Here is an 18,476-nt window from a genome sequence, read left to right on the forward strand (position 1 = left end):
GTTTTTACGCTTCTGTGATACAGAGCACAGTATCCTCATGGACACTTAAGGGATTGAACGGGTGCCCCTTCATGTGCTCCGGCCCATTGGGCTCATGGTGGTCCAGCTTGGCACTTGCACTTCTCACCATTTTAATTCTTATTCTTTTCCATCTGTGATTGGTTTACTCTTTCATCGTCATTGTTCTGTTTCCTGACATTATGTGAACTATCTGTGCTGCTCATTTTCATGCAGTAATGGAGAGATTGAGGAAACACCAGTTGGATCCAGACAGTGTGTTTTGAACTGCATAACATGTTGTAGGGACCTCCAGCTGCTTTTTGGACAGAGCAACTTAACCACCTTCATCCTCGTACCCCTCTCTCCCTTCTACTTGTTTCTGTCTATTGATTTTCTTGATTTTCGGATATGACTGAGTCATTGGGGTTTGTCTTTTGTGTCCTTGTGTCCTTCCTCACTGGCATCTGTTCCTGGCTTGACACACAAAGGATTAAGGGACTGCTAACCTTGTAATATGATCCTTTTAACCCCATCAATTCAGCCATCTATTACCAAAAATTATAGTTTTTCTTAGGTCTATCCTCCAAATACCTATTTGAATACTCTTTTGCCAATTCTTGATAGTAGACTCAGTTGTTTCCTTAAAGTCTTTATTTTGTTCATTTGTATGTTATTTACCTCCTCTTGTGAGGGAGTAATTCGAACATATCCTTCACATTATACAGTCCTAATGCCTGTTTTATTTTCGGATCTTTCAAAACCAAAGCCTGTGTGTGCCTTTTCCCTACAATCTCTCAAAACGAAAGCCTATGTTTGCCTTTTCCCTACAATCTCGTAATGTCTCTGGTACAAATAATAAGCCTTTTTAAAATGTTTGTCAACATTGCTACTTTTCCTGTGACTTTCGACACACACACACACACACACACACACACACACACACACACATACACACATACACATACATACACTCTCTCTGATTGTCTCTTTCATTATACAATGTGCAGAATACTCTAGCCTATTCCCTCATCACTCACCCTGCTGGATTGGCTTGTGGGTTAAATTCAGGTGTTAGTACATAACATACTCCTTGTTCAACTAATAATTCCTTAAACACATGTGTAGTCAATTGTGTGACAAAAGTTCACCTTGTTTTCTCATTTTCTTAAAATACTCATTGCCCATAATTCTCTTCAGTCTTGCTTGTAGAATTTGACCCTGGAATACAACTTTGAGTTCAGACCACACTTGCATAATCACTAGTGTGTACTGCCGTAGAAATTGATACATGCGAGATCGCAGATCTGCTCTGGCACTATTGCATAACATTTATCTTTAGTTGCTTGAGTCTTATGTTTAACACTTAGCTCACAAGACTTTAAAATTTTCTTTATCCAGCAAGTCATTCAGTTAAAATAATGTAATTTTCTCCCACGATTTAGGTGCATCTTGGGCCCATAGTGACACTACCCTATGTGGATATACTTGATCAAAGATATCTCATAGTCCTCAGGTATGCATGCTCCCCAGTATTGTATTTCTGTCTCTAAACGACTTAACGGTATGCCCTCATGAAGCAAAAATGTCATCCCCTTTTATTCTTATCTTGGATTTTCAGCTAACTTTTGTAATTTCTTACTGATTCAAAAATCAGCTGCTCGCTCTCTTATATTTTTGAGTAGTTGTTTTATTTCACAGCTACCATCTGCCTTCCTGAAAAACTAAATTCATGATGGTTTGTCAGAGGTGATATCAGTTGCCCCTCATTCATGTTCAGTGACAATCCTGATACGGCACCAGACACTGAATTTTGCTAAGCGATGTGAAACTTCTTTGTAAAATCAGGATGGCTTGGAATTCAAGGCTCACTTAGTACTTGCTTGATTCTCTGAAATTCTTTCATACAGTCAGAGGACCAATGGTGTCATACATCTTTCTTTAACAGGTTTGTTAAGTGTACACTATTTTGTGTCTGATATGGCATGAAATGCTATTAGAACCCTATTACACCAAGAAGTGATTAAGTTATTTTCTATTTCTGCATTCCAGACATTTTAGAATGACTTCAACCTTTGCAAGATTTCGTCTTATAATTTCACTTCTTATAATGTATCCTAGAAGTTTCAATTCGGCTCTGCCAAATTTGACCTTTTTTCCAGGTTAAGAGTAATATTCTTCTCATTCAACCTTTCCAACACTGCTTGTATAGTGTGACGAAGTTCTTCCCATGTTTGAGATGCAGTAAGTAAGTCATCTGCGGACAGAATGACACAACCAATTATTTCTTGGTTTAATGCCTGATTGGGTGCTCTAATGAGTTCTGAAATTGTTAATTTCAGTCCAAAAGTCAGCTCACTAAACTGATAACACTTTCTTTCAAATAGGAAGGCAGTGTACTTCTAGGATTCATCCAGTAGCACCTGTCAGTATCTTGTAGAAAAGTCCATGGTACTGAGGTATTTTACCATCCGAAGTTTGGACAAAATCTCTTCAATGTTAATAGGACGGTCAAACTCTAACTCCAAAAACTGTTTGACTGTTGTTGCATCTAATACTAGACATAATTATGCCAAACTGACTTTTTGAACAGATGATATGGGGTTATTGTATCTAATATTTGAATGTTCAGTAATATTCCACTGTTTCAACTTTGACTTCTGTCAGGTTTGCAAGACTTGGTGTTTTCTTTTACTTTTAATTGTCGTGTGTAATCTTCGTTCATTTCCCAGCTAGCTTGTACTTGCTCAACAGGTTTTCCAGTTGCTCTTGCTGTTGAGTGGTTAATCTGTCTGAATGCAAGCAAATCATTTTCTTCATCTTGGTCGTCCCATGACCATTGCCACATATCCCATTGGTATTCTCTTTCTCTGACACAGCTACTTTTGAGAAATTTGTTTTTATACTCACATTCTAAAGGTTCTTAGTATGGACTTCTTCCAAAATATAAGTTTGTTAAATGAATTCTGTGTTCAGTTAAGTATCTCCCCACTGAAAACTCATTTTGTTGTCAGTGAATGAAGTGTTTGCTTTAATGGCCATAAGCCAATCCGCATCCAACAAAATATCAAATTCTAGATTTGGCACAACAAATATCTTCTGTTTGAACTGTAGCCAGGATTTCGAATTCAACCATTGTTTCTTCCTGGATTTCTTTCTATCTGTTACCTATGTCCTCTACAAAATCACTCCTATTATACACCGAAGAGCCAAAGAAACCGGTACACCTGCCTAATCTCACGTAGGGCCCCCGCGAGCACATCTGAAGTAGTGCTGGAGCGAACTGACACCATGAATCCTGTAGGGCTGTCCATAAATCCGTAAGAGTATGAGGGGATGGAGATCTCTTGTGAACAGTATTTTGCAAGGCATCCCAGATATGCTCAATAATGTTCATGTCTGGGGAATTTTGTGGCTGGCTGAAGTATTTAAACTGAGACAAGTGGTCCTGGAGCCACGCTGTAGCAATTCTGGACATGTGGGGTGTCACATTGTCCTGCTGGAATTGCACACGCCTGTCAGAATACACAATGGACATGAACAGATGCTTGTGTGTGTGTCACCTGTCAGAGTCGTATCCAGACGTATCAAGGGTTCCGTATAACTCCAACTGCAAACACCCCACACCATTACAGAGCCTCCACCAGCTTGAAAGGTCTCCTGCTGATGTGCAGGATCCATGGATTCATGTGGTGATCTCCATACCCATACCCATACACATCCATCCATCCACTTGATACAATTTGAAACAAGACTTGTGTGACCAGGCAACATATTTCTAGTCATCAACTGTCCAGTGTTGGTGTTGACAGACCTGGAGAAGGTGTAAAGCTTTGTGTTGCGCAGTCATCAAGGTTACACGATTGGGCCTTTGGCTCCGTAAGCCGAAAGCCCATATTGATGATATTTCGTTGAATGGTTCACATGCTAACACTTGTTGATGGCCCAGCACTGAAATCTTCAGCAATTTGTGGAAGGGCTGCACTCCTGTCATATTGAATAATTCTCTTCAGTTGTCATTGGTCCCGTTCTTGTGGGATCTTTTTCCGGCCACAGCGATGTCGAAGATTTGATGTTTCACTGGATTCCTGGTATTCACAGTACACTCGTGAAGCGATCGTATGGGAAAATCCTCACTTTATCGCTGCTTTGGAGATGCTGTGTCCCATTGCTTGTGTGCTGACTGTAGCACCACGTTCAAACTTACTTAAATCTTGATAACCTGCCATTGTAGCAGCAGTAACCAATCTAACAACTGCGGCAGACACTTGCTGTCTAATATAGGCTCGTCGACCGCAGTGTTGTATTCTGCCTGTTTACATACATCTGTATCTGAATTTGCATGCCTATACCAGATTCTTTAGTGCTCCAGTGTATGAACCACTCTGCCTCACCAATTGCTGTTATGTCTTACCAAAGTTTGTGATTAATGAAACTTACCTGGCATCCTGTTCCAATAATCTTCATTACTTTCTACTATTTTTTTCCCAAGATTACACCCCTCAGATGTCCCCATTTTTGGTAGTCAATGAACAATGTGCAAGTGTGTAACCTTTGAAGGATTCTTTGTTAACATCAGATAAAGCTTTAAGTGTTAGGAAATCTTCTCTGAAAATATTTGTATTTGAAGTGAAACATGGACGGTAATCTGTGCAGACAAGACGCAACAGAGGTATTTGAAATGCAGCTTTACAGAAGAATGCTGAAGATAATAGACGAGAGTTGAAATTTAGGCCGGAACTTACAAAAAGAAAAAGAAAAAGAAAAAAAGTTGTTGTTGTTGTTGTTGTTGTTGTTGTTGGGATGTCATCCATTCTTAGGCTGGTTATTACAATAAACAAGAACACTCCTCCCTATTTCTTTATAGATGTTGGAAGTGGAAATCGAAGTTGAGAACCTCTCTGCAATTTCAGCCTAGAGTGACCACCTGTCAGGTCCTCCCCTTGTCTAAATCCTCCTAAACAGACCACCGTCATACTACAACACATACAAAAAATACAGTCATCTACATACTTATCATTCTGTTCATTGGACCTCATTTCACTGTCGCATCTAGTTTCATGGAATGGAAAACAACCAGTGCTTTAACTGCAGCAACTCCTGAGCATTCTGTTTTTGAAGGGACCGAGGACTTCACAGTTTTGTCCTGTGAAACAATCACCACCATCACTACCCCTTCCTTAGATATTCACATCTCGTAAAATGTGTGGCACTATTATGCTCCCAGACTCAGGAAACTATGCTTAAGCAATTCACTGAAAAATCTAACATCTCCATCTATGCTGCAGTATGGGTAATTTTCTGCTCAATTCTTGGTTGATTTGCTCGATTTCTTTTGTCAAGTGGCAAGAAGATCTCTCTGCTGTGATTGTGCATTTTAAAAAATTTATTTCTACTGTTACGAAGAAGGTGTTTGCATACGTGTTTGCGTCATTTTACTAAATGCATCTTAGTCACTGATTATGCTGATACATAGTAGTGGTGTAGTTGATTAGTGTATGACTTGATTTGCTTGAAATGGAGTTGATATATGAACATGGCCACCTAGTGTTCAGAAAAAGAGAGCTGTTAAGAGCTCAACTGGCTGTATCCCTTTGTCTAATATCCAGGATGCTTATGATTGAGACAAGTTTGTTTCTTATTTAGTAGCTTCCATCAGGTTTTCTCTCAGGTATCTTGTAAACTAATTCAGCATACCATATTCTTATCATTGAAGAATCTGTTTCAGTACTTTTTTCTTGCAGAGAAATCAGAAGGGGAGAAAGTGGAGGTAGGAAAGAAAACACCAGAAAAGCAAAAGAGTCAAGATGATGAAAAAGAGGAAGAGGAGGAAGAAGAGGAAGAAGAAGAAGAAGAATCTGAATCTGGAGAAGAATCGGAGGATGAAAGTAGCGAGGAAGATTCTGAAGATAGTGAAGAAGAGCACAAGACTGATGCTGAAAGAAAGAGGGAACGGGCGCTTGCTCGTATACAGGTACACTGTTGAAATGTGTTTTTTTTTTCTGCTGTTCAGAATACCAAACAGTGCATAAAATAATAATAGTAAACTTACACTTTAGAATAACATTGCCGGCCGAGTGGTTCTAGGCGCTTCAGTCTGGAACTGCGCAACCGCTACGATCGCAAGTTCGAATCCTGCCTTAGGCATGGATGTGTGTGATGTCCTTAGGTTAGTTAGGTTTAAGTAGTTCTAAGGTCTAGGGGGCTGAAGACCTCAGATGTTAAGTCCCATAATACTCAGAGCTGTTCGAACCATTTTTAAAGTGACATTATTCCCTCATAGCCAATTAAGCTATCTTGTGTGCTTGGCAGCAGTAGTCAGTTGATGCATTCAGGGTACAAATGAAACTAACATTATTACCAATTGTGACTTTTGGATCTACATGCGCCCTCACCTGCACCCCATCTTCTTTCATCACTGCTGTGTCATTCAGTTGTTTCTTGCAATGTGTAGTCATACTGAAAACACAAAATGTGGTACTCACTTCTGAAAGTTAAGAACTTATTGTGGCTGCCTTTTGGTTGCTGTTTGTTAAATAAATGCAATTCGTTATAGCTGCCTGTAGTCATCTATATTTTTCCATTGGAACAGTGCAACTATATGTCTGCAGCCTATAGATAAAAATAATTTTTGTTGTTCATATATGATGTGAATATTATTCCTGCATGTAATCAACAATGTAACCAAATTATTGTCCTATCTTTATCTTCAGTCTTTAACATTCATTAGTTAATTTTTTCCGATATGGGAGGATACACACTTGTCAATTTTTGTGACAACTAGTGTAACTCCTGCTGATACTAACCCAGATTTTCACATTAGCACTTCTAGAAATTCTTCTGCTAAGAATTTTAGGTGATTTCGATGATACTCATTCTCCTGTCACGCTTTGCAAGAATTGCTGGTATGACCAGTCCTAGTACTGTTATAATATGGCCACTCAGATATGTAATGTAATACGAGCCACATGTGTGTCATACACTTGTCTCTTTACAAACCCCCATGTAGGGATGGGCAAAAATATTGATACATCAAAATATCGATATTTTTTTACTACAATATTGATGTATTTTGCCAATATATAAATAATGGATATTGAATGTTAAGTTCTGAAAGTGATGTTTATTGGCTGTCTTTTCTTCACTCATAGGAACTATAATTCTCATCATCAGATTTCTTGCCCATTCCAGTGACCACCAATCTGTGCAATCTAACAGTAAGTCTCTTACAATTGGCTTAATTTAATTTTGTATTCCATATGGTACTAAAAATGAACACCGGATTTGTATATGAATGAATGTGTACTGCATATTCATGAAAGTTTGTTACTTCCGTGTGTCATTTCTACCATTGAAAATGATAGGTACGAGGTGCAAAGCAAACATGTTTGGTGACAGCACTGTATGAGATTGGTGGAAATAACCGTTCTCTGCTCCCAACTGTGAGGCAGAATGTGCGATCTCTTTACCCTTGAGTGCCTGGATCAAGAAAAGATACACACACCATAAAAATTAATGTAGATTGAGCACAAAAGTCACCCAAATTACTGCACTGGGATTTAATGGAAAAAGAACTCTGTTATCTGATATTTTTATGGTATGTACAATATTTCAGCACAGATCACACATCCGAAGTGTTTCTCTCCTGAGACTCCTCTTGCAAAGAGTTGGACCAAAAATACAATATATGAAAATATTGATATCGTTGTCTTGATAATACCAGCGCCTTTTATAAACATCAGCACAGTACAAATCGATATTTTTAAAAATTTGCCCATTCCTATCCTCATGACAAGAAGTGCATTTGCGTCAGGTCTGGTGAGCGTGGTGCCTGTAATGTTGGTCCACCAGTCCCTAATCATCAAAAAAGGCGCACACAATATCAGACTAATTGAATGGGTGCAGTCCTGTTGAAAAATTGTCTGTTGGCATTTGTGGAATGGTATAATTTTCTAGCTTATCCATATTTGTGGTCCCATTCACTGATTTCATGAAAATATGATGCCAGCCTTCAGCAGGCAGTATCACACAAGCACCCTCAGGCTGGGCTTGTTCAAAACAGGCTATCATCAACAGCCGGGCATTATCTTTGGCACAGTCAAATAGCAACACAGTAGACTTTTTCCAGTAAGGACGATCATCTGGTCGCAGATACAATGGTAATTGCAGTGTATAATACTGTAGATGCAAGTTTTTGTACATTACATCATCCACTATGGAGTTTGGTATGTCCAGTTGTGCCACAGCATGAACCTATTTCCTTGGGCTTCTGGTCAATGATGCCTGCATGTGATTGATGCCAGTCTGGATGTTCTATGGTTTTTCAAAATTGCTGGTCCCAGTGCAGGGTACTGTTGCAAGCAGGGGGCATTATATCATCCTGCATGCTAAACTGATGATGTACATGTGTGACTATAGGGCATAGAAAAATTTCCACTACCAGTCCCTATAAAGGAACAGTCATGGAGTTCAACAGCATCCTCTATGGGTAAAATTTGTTAAATGTGTGACTAATGCATTTCATCCACCTACAAGATGAGCTTCACCTCCTGTAGTTCGGAAATCGTATCTAACCCTGCCAGTTGGGACTCCACTGCTGTTAACAACTACAGTCTGCAATTGTTGACTATGTACATGCATGGGCACTAGGCACTGTGTGTGTGGTCCACCACCTCAATAAAAAAATTTAGCATTCTCCTTGCCCCTGTGACATTTAAACCATTAATTTTTGTGGTGAGGTGTATGTCATATATTTTCCTCAGTTCATCCCCAGGCACTCTGTCAAGCATTTATTGTCCTTCATACAGTGATGATTTCCTTGACAGCTTTTGCTATTAAGTTCTGTTCCCTCAGTTGTTTGAACCTATCCTCACCTTAGAAAAATAGTAGTATTTGAATAAGAAAAGTTGCATTATCTCAAAACTCTGTATCTTGTTGCTTCAGAAACGCCGTGAAGATGCTGAGAAGAACAAGTCACTAGATGTTCTCCGTGCAGCTGTTGTGTGTGTCCTGGGTCATGTAGATACAGGTACTGTGCACAATTGTGGACAAAAGAGAAAACAAACGTTGTAGTAGTTCTGTTTAGAATGGATAATTATTATTAGCTTTTAGGTTTTGTTAGCAAATGAGAGTTGAGAAAAAATGAGTATTTATGAGTATTTCTTTTCATTTTCAAAGTTATCAGTTTGTTTCATAGTATAAGGCTTTATCTGTGAATCTTTATTGATTTTTACCTTGTGAATGTAAGTCTTTCTTTTAGAGGACTTTAATTTGCCACAGCCAATATCGCTAAGATGTTAATTTAATGTTGTTAGGTAGTATATGGGATTACACGTACAGTGCAGCTGATTTAACTTCTTAATCTGTTGCAGGAAGAGTGTTAATGATCATGTAATATGACATCTTTTAAAAACTGTAAAATAGAATGTCGTGTATATCACTACATTAGTCAGTGAGAAATGGACATAATTTTAAAACAAATGGAAACACTTGTTGATAACATTGGAATTATTTCACTATAATGATTGAATTCTTTCACTCAACATTCCATTTGCTGAGCTTGTGTTCTCCTGAGCCCAGTGCTCATACCTTCTCTGTTTTTCAAAATATAGCCACTCTTTTTAGTATCTTAGTGTTGCTAAGGCATAATACTCAAAATTTCTAGGTGTGTGCATTGATGAGAAATTGAATTGTAAGAAACTCATCGATGATCTGTTGAAGTGGTTAGGTTCAGCTACTTACACTGTTAGGGTTATAGCAGATGTTGGTGATAAACATTTCAGTAAATTGGCCTACTATGCATATTTTTATTCACTGCTTTCATGTGGCATCATATTTTGAGGTAATTCATCATTAAGAGAGAAAGTATTCATTGCACAAAAATGTGTAATCAGAATAATAGTTGGAACCCACCCAAGATCACCTTGCAGATATTTATTTAAGGAACTCGGGATATTCACAATACCTTCGCAATACATATATTCAATTACGAAATTCGTCATTAATAACCCATCCCAATTCAAAAATAACAGTGAAGTGCATAGCTGCAACACTAGAAGAAAGGATGATATTTACTATTCTGGATTAAAACTCTCTTTGGCACTGAAAGGGGTGAACTATGCTGCCACAAAAATCTTTGGTCATTTGTCAAATAGTTTAATACTGCCAGATAGCCAACCAGCATTTAAAAACAAATTAAAAGTATTCTGAATGACAACTCCTTCTACTCAGTAGATGAATTCTTGGATATGAAGTAGTAACTGTAAAAAAATTAACTAATTAATTAATTATTTTGTGTAAAGAAAACTTATGTTAAAGTGACATGTTCCACATCATTACGAAATGTAGTATTCATGATCTATGGAACGAGGATTAATGTATGTATGTATGTATTAACTTCAGTACCACTATTAGTTACTGTTACAAGTTGCCATTAATTTTATTACAATTTTTTTGTAGTGCCCTACAAATGTTTTTCTGTAATACTAAACAATTCTGTGTAAGAATATATACATTAATACTGCAAATGCGTACATAATGGCCCAAAATAGTTTATTTTTAAACTACTTACATAAAGTGTTTTTTTACTAGGCAAGGAAGAAATGAACTTCCATTGTCTTAGCTATAAATAATACATAAGTTTTCATACTTAACAGATGTGACATAGATGTAATAAAAGAATATAGAAGAGTGCCCTTGTACATCATCTGTACAGGTGTGTCCTAAGCAAAGAAAATTCTCTGATTTGAAATTAACACTTTGTGGAAACTACATTCTGTTACTCATAGATATCACTCAGAAAAGTGTGCATTTTATGACATGAACAGTGACATGTACAACACACATTCAGAAAGTAAGTGTACTCTGACCGTAGTGGGCTGGGATTTTTTTTTTTTTTTTTTTTTTTTTTTTTTTTTTTTTTTTTTGTGGGAAAGGGGGGGGGGTTGGCGTCACTGATTGGTAGAGGAAGAGGGTGGGGGGTGGGGGGGTGGAAATCCATCTGACTAGAGCAAGCTTCGTAGAAACACAGTAGTATGGAAACTCCTAAACTCTTGTTGTATTATCCAAGTTTGATCTGCTTCCAACTCACAAAAAGAAAAACACCCGTCATAATTTTTATACGAATCATAACAGTTTACGGTGAAGGTGTTATGAACAAAATGAGTATGTTTGAGTGGGTGGAGAGTGAAGGTACAACCAATGTTCATAGTGAACAAAAGAGTGGAAAACCTTCCATTTTGACTGAGGAGTTCATGCAAAAAATCAAGGAAACTGTTCATGAAAACTCCCGATTCATGGTGGATGAAACTTCTGTGATGTTTCCACAACTGTACAGAACTCTCTTACACGAGGCACTCATAGAGACGCTGGGATTCTGGAAATTGTGTGCAAGGTGTTTCTCAAAACAGTTTACAGAGTGCTAGGAAAATTGAGTCAGTAGTGCCCAGGAGTTTTTTTGGGTGATATGAGTTGGAAGGTGAGAATTTTCTGAGTTCTGTTGTGACTGGAGATGGGATGTGTGTGGCTCATTACATGCTTGAGATAAAAAGACAGGTATCACAGTGTCACACCATTTCCCCAACTGCCAAAAAATTCAAAACCACAATTTAAGGCAAAAAAAAATCATGGGCTCAGTGTTTGGGGACCAAAAAGGCATCACTTTGGTTGAATTTCTGCCTCAAGGGGAAACCATCAATGAACTATAATATTGTGAGACCCTAAAAATAAACTCAAAAGGAGCATTTAGAACAAAAGGAGGTGTATGCTGATGGGAGCGGTATGCTAGTTGCACAGCAACCCCCATCCTCCTACAGCCTTAGCCATCAAATGCCCTTGGACTCACTTGGTTAGAATGTTTTGAACCATCCCCCCCCCCCCCCCCTCCTCCTTCTCCGTATTTCCATGATGTGGCACCTTCAGGTTACCAGCTTTTCACCTAGCTGAAGGCACACAAATGGAAATAATTTCAACCGATGAGCAAGTGCAGAAAGAGATCGTGAAATTGGGGAAGGAGCTGGCGGGCGAGTTCTTCAAGAAGGCCATAAAGAACCTTTCGCCACAGCTTACAACATGCATTGAACAGGATGGTGATTATGTGGAAAAATAACGACAATTGTATCAACAGTAATACATATTTTTTTTCAAATACAGTTTTTCTAAAAATTACAAATCTCTAGCACTTTTTGAATATTCCATAGCCTGCAGCCTATACAAAATTCCTCAATATGTTGTTGTAAGAAACAAAGCTGAGTGATTTGAAAATGATATGATAAACAAACAGACTGAGAGATGAACCACTTTCTCTGACACTAGTTAAGTACAAGTTCAGGTAACTCCAAAAAATTAGACACTCATAAAGAAAGAATGTTGCTCAGTACAAAATATCATTTAATTGGATAGATCAAAAATCTACTCACCAAGCAGTGGCAGATCACACACCCAAGACTATTGTGATTGGCAAGCTTTCGGAGCCAGTGACTCCTTCTTCAGGCAGAAGGGTTGAAAATATGATAGGATGGCAGTTATTGCAGAACTGTATTGGTAAGGGGAAACAGAAACTGTGTGTGGCCATCAGAACAAAAGTTAGAGTGAACTACTTTACTGAGCTTCAAAATTTTTGAAAATCAGTTCATATTATACCTTTCCCAGAAATTTCTGTATCTTGACATTATATTTCTGGCAAATTTTTAAGTAGAAATTTAGTCACATTGCAAGGACATTCCTTACATATAAGAAAACATCTATATCTATGTCAAAACTACTATAATGAAGAGGGATATATGTGTTTAATTATTGGCAAGGGAGAATTAACAGTCAGAATTTTGCAGGAGGAAGTAATATTTCAATGTTGATCAGAGCGAACAGACTTTCATTGTTGTGACAGTGTGTTTGTGACAGGAGAAGCAACAGTTTATCATTGGCAGAAGAGCAATCAGCCACTTACAGTTGATTTTATATTTTTCTGTTCTCACTTAAAAATCCTGATTTGCCATATTTCCTCCAAGTTATTTCTCTTTCTTGTATAAGTGGGAACATTTATTTCCAAATGCTAATGGCTATCTGTAGAGGTCAGTGTGGCTGACTGCTCTGCTAATGAAAGCCTGTGATGATGCTGATACCTGCAGATGTATTTGAAGATATCTTTAATAATAATTTCTTTGTGATTCAAGATTGAAGGATAGTCTCATACTTGACTTGCATACAACAGAAAGTAATAATTACTGTTTATGTCACTATTATTATCTAACGGATGCCACTATGTTGGTTTCAGTGTGCATTGATGTGCAGAGTATAGATGCTTTGTTGCCCCCTGCAAGAGCTAAAGGGGGCAGCAAGCCCTCCTTCATGGTTTTCCACATAACTATGCACACCCCCTATTTCCTTTGTACCAGGAGCTGTCTTGCTTCTGAGTGTTTACTGTTTCATTTGATGTAAAAGATGCCACTTACACAATTACTGTGTGAACTGCCTCAAATTTAGCTGAAGATTCTTCTTGGATACTCCATCAGCTGGAATCTGCTTAATGTTCTGACTTCTGTTTGCATATCATGTACATCATAAATCGTGTTCTACAATATTAGGGAAAGGGTGCATCGCTACTATTAGGGAAATGATAGATCACCTTAAAGATGACACAGTGAATTGCAGGCAAGCACAACGAAAAGACTATCACACATTTATCTTTCGACCTAAGCCTTCTTCAGAAAAGAAAACACACACTTTCACACAAACTAACTCACTTTATGCACATGGCAGCCATCTCTGGCAGCTCAGACCTCAATGCATCCTGTAACCTCCCATCCTACATTCAAGACACTGCTCACTTCCTCCACAACCTTTCCACAGTTCATGTTCTGTTACCACCAGACTTCTTCTTGTCTGCTTGTATGCCAAATGTCTCCATGCTCCTGGCTTTGTGGCCATGGAACAGTACCTTTGCCAATGTTGTCCTGATACGAAACCCACCGCCTCTTTCCTTTCGTTGGAAGTCCCCTGCAGAGATGCTGAGCCTTGCTGCCTCTATAGCTATCTATGATAGTGAAAGTGTTCGTTGTGCAGGTTTTATGCACAAATTAACCTCTTGATTATGGGATTCGTGCTGGGAGGCCAAATCATTCACTCGAATTGTCCAGAATGTTCTTCAAACCATTCAGGAACAATTGTGGCCCTATAACATGTTGGATAAGAATTCCACCATTGTTTAGGAACATGAAATCTAAGAATGGCTGCAAATGTCTGCAAGGAGCCGAACATAACCAGGACCCAGTCCATTCTATGTAAACATAGCCCACACCATGATGGAGCCACCACCAGCTCAGTGTCTTCTTGACAACTTGAATCCATGGCAAAGTGAGGTCTTCACCAAACTCAATACCTACCGTTAGCTCTTGCCAACTGAAATCAGGATTCATCTGACCAGGCCATGGTTTTCCCGTCATCTGGGGTCCAACTGATATGGTGAGAAGGCCAAAAGAGGCACTGCAGGCAATGTCGTGCTGTTAGCAGAGGCGCTCGCATCAGTCATTGGCTGCCATAGTCCATTATTGCCAAATTTAGCCGCACTTCCCTAACAGATACGTTCATGATATTTCCGACATTGATTACTGCAGTTATTTCACATTGTGTCGCTTGTCTGTTAGCACTAAATTCCCTAACCATTTTTGAAATGGAATGTCCCATGTATCTGGCTCCAAGTATCATTCAACGTTCATTGTCTGTTAATTCCTGTCATGTGGCCATAATCATGTCAGAAACCTTTTCACATGAATCACCTGAGTACAATCACCCATATGTACAACCAAAAATTTGGAGCGTTCTCCCCTGTTCACTGACTCCTGTTTGTGTGCCGTGTCAGTTGTTGGTAGGACTCTTTGTTGTACAGAGCTGAATGTAAGGTGTTTTCTCGAAATTTAGAGCACATCGATTTTCAGAGAACCACTTAATAATTAGTTGAAACATGTCATTTACCATCTCGTCAGCCACTTTCCCATTAATGTGTTTTATTATAACACTAATATCATCTACAAAAATTACAAATTTTATGTGATGAATGTTAAGTGGAATGTCATTCAAATATATCAGTCATCACTCCTACAAGTTGCCAGGCGCATTTTCTCTGATGATTCAGCTGATATTTGCAGTGTCATATTTGCAATGTGTAGCTGGAGGCAGACCAGACAAATACTGCTCATCACATCTTTCATGCCATGCCCATTGTCAAAAAGCATATGTTCATTCCCCATTAGAAACAAGAATGATTTTTAAAGTAGGATTTTGTGTGTCCCTCTGATAGAGCGATCCCAAAATAGTTTAGTACAGTATTTGTTTTATCGATATGTATAAAGTGGTACATGACTAAGCTGTGTTTCTGCTTGGCGGTAGCAATCATCTTGGACCAGGAAAGTGCAGTTACTATTGTACTGCTGGTTATTCTTCTTGTTTTATGGTCCCTGTTAATACATATCGATAAAACAAATACAGAATTAGACTTTTTTGAGACTTGTGTCTGAAATGTGTATGCTACGTTCTGCTTTAAAATAATTTTGTTTGTTAAGTGAAACAAATCAATGCTTTCCATTGACAGTGGGCTTTGGATGAAAGATGCGCTGAGCATATTAGTTTGGCGTGAGTGAAATACACATTGAAAAAACAAAATTGTAAATGTCTGTGTAGTCACTAGAGGAAATCTTCTTAGTTCATTTTGTAATCTTGTTTCTTCAGCACCTTCTCTGTCTCTTCTTGCTGAGTGTGTTTGTCTTTTAAGTTTGCTGTCAATCTGTTCAATCTCTTCCACTGTGAAGCTGAACATGTCACTTGAGCTTCGTATGTTTCATTTCTTCACTATAATTCTTTTTTCCTTCTGTTAGTTCACCACTGGCAAAATCATCATCCTATTAAATGTTAATATTACTTAACACACACAAATTCCACTTAATACACTGTTCTCTACCTTAAGCAAGTGACATTAGTTTATTCTATTACGTATTAACAATATTATGAGAAGGATAGTTGCTACTCATCCTATAGTGGAGATGCTAAGTCACAGATAGGCACATCAATGCAACTCATACACACATGACCACAGTCTCTGGCAGCTGAGACCAGATTATGAGCAGCAGCACATGATGGGAGAAGCAGCTTGGTAGGAGTAAGGAGAAAGTTGGGGTGGGGAGGGAGAAGGATAGCAGGGTAGAGCTGGGGATGATAAAATGCTGCTAGTGGGAGTGTGCAGGGAAGCGGTGAAGGGAGTTTAGGGCACCTAGCTGCAATTGGGAGGTTAGGTGGAGGGCAAGAGGGAAAGAAGTGGGGGTAGCAGAAAAGAAGAGAAGTAATAAGACTGGATGCATTGGTGGAATAGAGGGCTGCGTAGTGCTTGAATGGGAACATGGAAGGGTCCTGATGGGTAAGGACAATGACTAATGAAGGTTGAGACGAAGATGATTACGGTAACGTGGGATATACTGTAGAGTTCCCGCTTGCACCGTTCAGAAAAGCTGGTGTTGGTGGGGAGGATCCAGACGGCACAAGCAGTCACTGAAATGTAGAGTGTCATGTTGGATGGTGTGCCCATCAACAGGGTGGATCATTTGTTTCTTGTCCACAGTTTGTCGGTGGAAATTCATGTGGACAGACAGCTTGTTGGTTGTCATGCCCATGTAGAAAGCAGAGCAGTGGTTGCAGCTTAGCTTGTAGATCACGTGACTGGTTTCACAGGTAGCCCTGCCTTTGATGGGATAGGTGGTGATTATGAGTGGACTGGAGTAGGCGGTGTTGGGAGGATGTATGAGATAGATCTATTACAAGGTTATGAGCCATGAGGCAAGGGGTTGGTAGGGATGGATGAGGATATTGTGTAGATTTGGTGGGTGGCTAAATACCACTGTGGGAGGGATGGGAAGGAGAGTGTGTAGGACATTTTTCATTTCAGGGCACGACAAAGAGGTAGTAGAAACTCTGGCGGAGAGTCAAAACTCTGGGTGGTACTGAGTCACAGGGGATATTCTCTTCTGTGGCCAGACTGTCTGACTTTGGAGGTGGTGGGTGACTCGAAAGATATGGCATGGGAGATCTATTTTTGTGCAAGGTTGGGAGTGTAATTATGGTCAGCAGGGTCCTCACTGAGACCCTCAGTATATTTTGAGTTTGCACCTACTAATTTCATGTAATCCTGTCACATCTGTCACTCCCCTTCTTCACAGATCTGCAGCCTACATTAAGCGTTCTTTTTATTTATATTTTTTCTTTGATCTCTTTGTGACTTCACGCAAATTTTAGTTGGTGCTTCACCTTTCACTGAATATGTGCTCCCTCAGATTTCATCTTGTTTCCCCATATTTCATCTGTTTCACACTTTTCATGATTTTTCCCATGTATTTGGGTGTATTTTTGCAAATTTTTCAGATGTAGTTCTGTTACTTAAGTATTTTTTAGCGTTTTTTCCACCACCATGGATTCTTGCTCCTGCCATATATGTCAACACAGAAAAGTTTCCTTATCCCTAGCCAGAACCCAGTCCCACATAGTATTTCTGCGTTGCTGCTTGGCTCATGGTATCTGTGCATATGGCTTGGCATCAAATGACCAATCTCTGGCTGCCACTCTTCCTTCCACAGTGACCTCCATCTGTTCAGATTCTGCCAATCCATAGCCCTCACCGACATAGTTCTGCAAAACTATATCAGTCAAGCCCACTCCTCCTTGCAGTACCTTCTCTCCATCTGTGAAGTTCTCCTGCTATGCATACCCAAATTCTTGAATCCCACAACACACAGTGAAACTCTTGACCTCTAGGAACTAGAGCAACATGCACAATGCCACCTCAAAAAACTCTCCACCCTGCTCACTTCCTTCTTCCACCTTGGACTACCACTGTCTACCACATCTACAATAACCTCCAAATCTCCTCCATGCCCCTCATCTCACAAACCTACTAAATTTATCGCACTCTCCAAAACTCACTCCCACCATCACACAGAATCCAGAACCCAGAGAGACCTGATACACAGTCATGAACCTTTCCTCCAAAAACCTTGGCCCCGCAGAAATATCAGCCCTCTCCAAAAGCCTCACCTTTTGCCTCACTCCCAAATTCAATCATGTAGGGCGTGTTAAAGATCTTTCCTTCTCCCAGTCCCTCCAGTGCAAAAACTTTTTTGCCACTGACCCCACCGATCAGACACGACCGAAGACCAATGTTGAACCCTGCCTGGCTCAGTTTACTCCTCCATCCGACTGTGAACCACCCCACCCCCCCACCCCCCAAATCACCCACTGGTAACTTTCCAGAATTTCTTAACCTCGAACCTTGCCTCACCTCACGCAAATTAATCTTACATCTGCAGTGAGAACAACTATCCACCACCCAAAAATTGATCCCGACTTTATGATCTTACCTGCTGACAAAGGCTCCACTGCTGTTGTTTTGAACCTCAAGGATTACCTCGCAGAAGGACTTAACTAGCCATCAGATACATCCAACT

The 18,476-nt window shown here is 39.4% G+C and overlaps 1 protein-coding gene across 3 annotated transcripts in view; it reads left to right on the forward strand.

Moving 5' to 3' along the window:
• LOC126356206 (eukaryotic translation initiation factor 5B) overlaps window positions 1-18,476 on the forward strand; it is a 406,256-nt gene that overhangs the window by 122,089 nt on the left and 265,691 nt on the right. For all 3 annotated transcript variants that reach the window (XM_050007014.1, XM_050007012.1, XM_050007013.1), the window contains exons 8-9: window positions 5,742-5,971; window positions 8,941-9,025. In XM_050007014.1, coding sequence (XP_049862971.1) covers window positions 5,742-5,971; window positions 8,941-9,025 — 315 coding nt within the window. The remainder of the gene's footprint in view (window positions 1-5,741; window positions 5,972-8,940; window positions 9,026-18,476) is intronic.

Source organism: Schistocerca gregaria, chromosome 3 (genome assembly GCF_023897955.1).
Source record: "Schistocerca gregaria isolate iqSchGreg1 chromosome 3, iqSchGreg1.2, whole genome shotgun sequence".
Taxonomy (NCBI): Eukaryota; Metazoa; Arthropoda; class Insecta; order Orthoptera; family Acrididae; genus Schistocerca; species Schistocerca gregaria.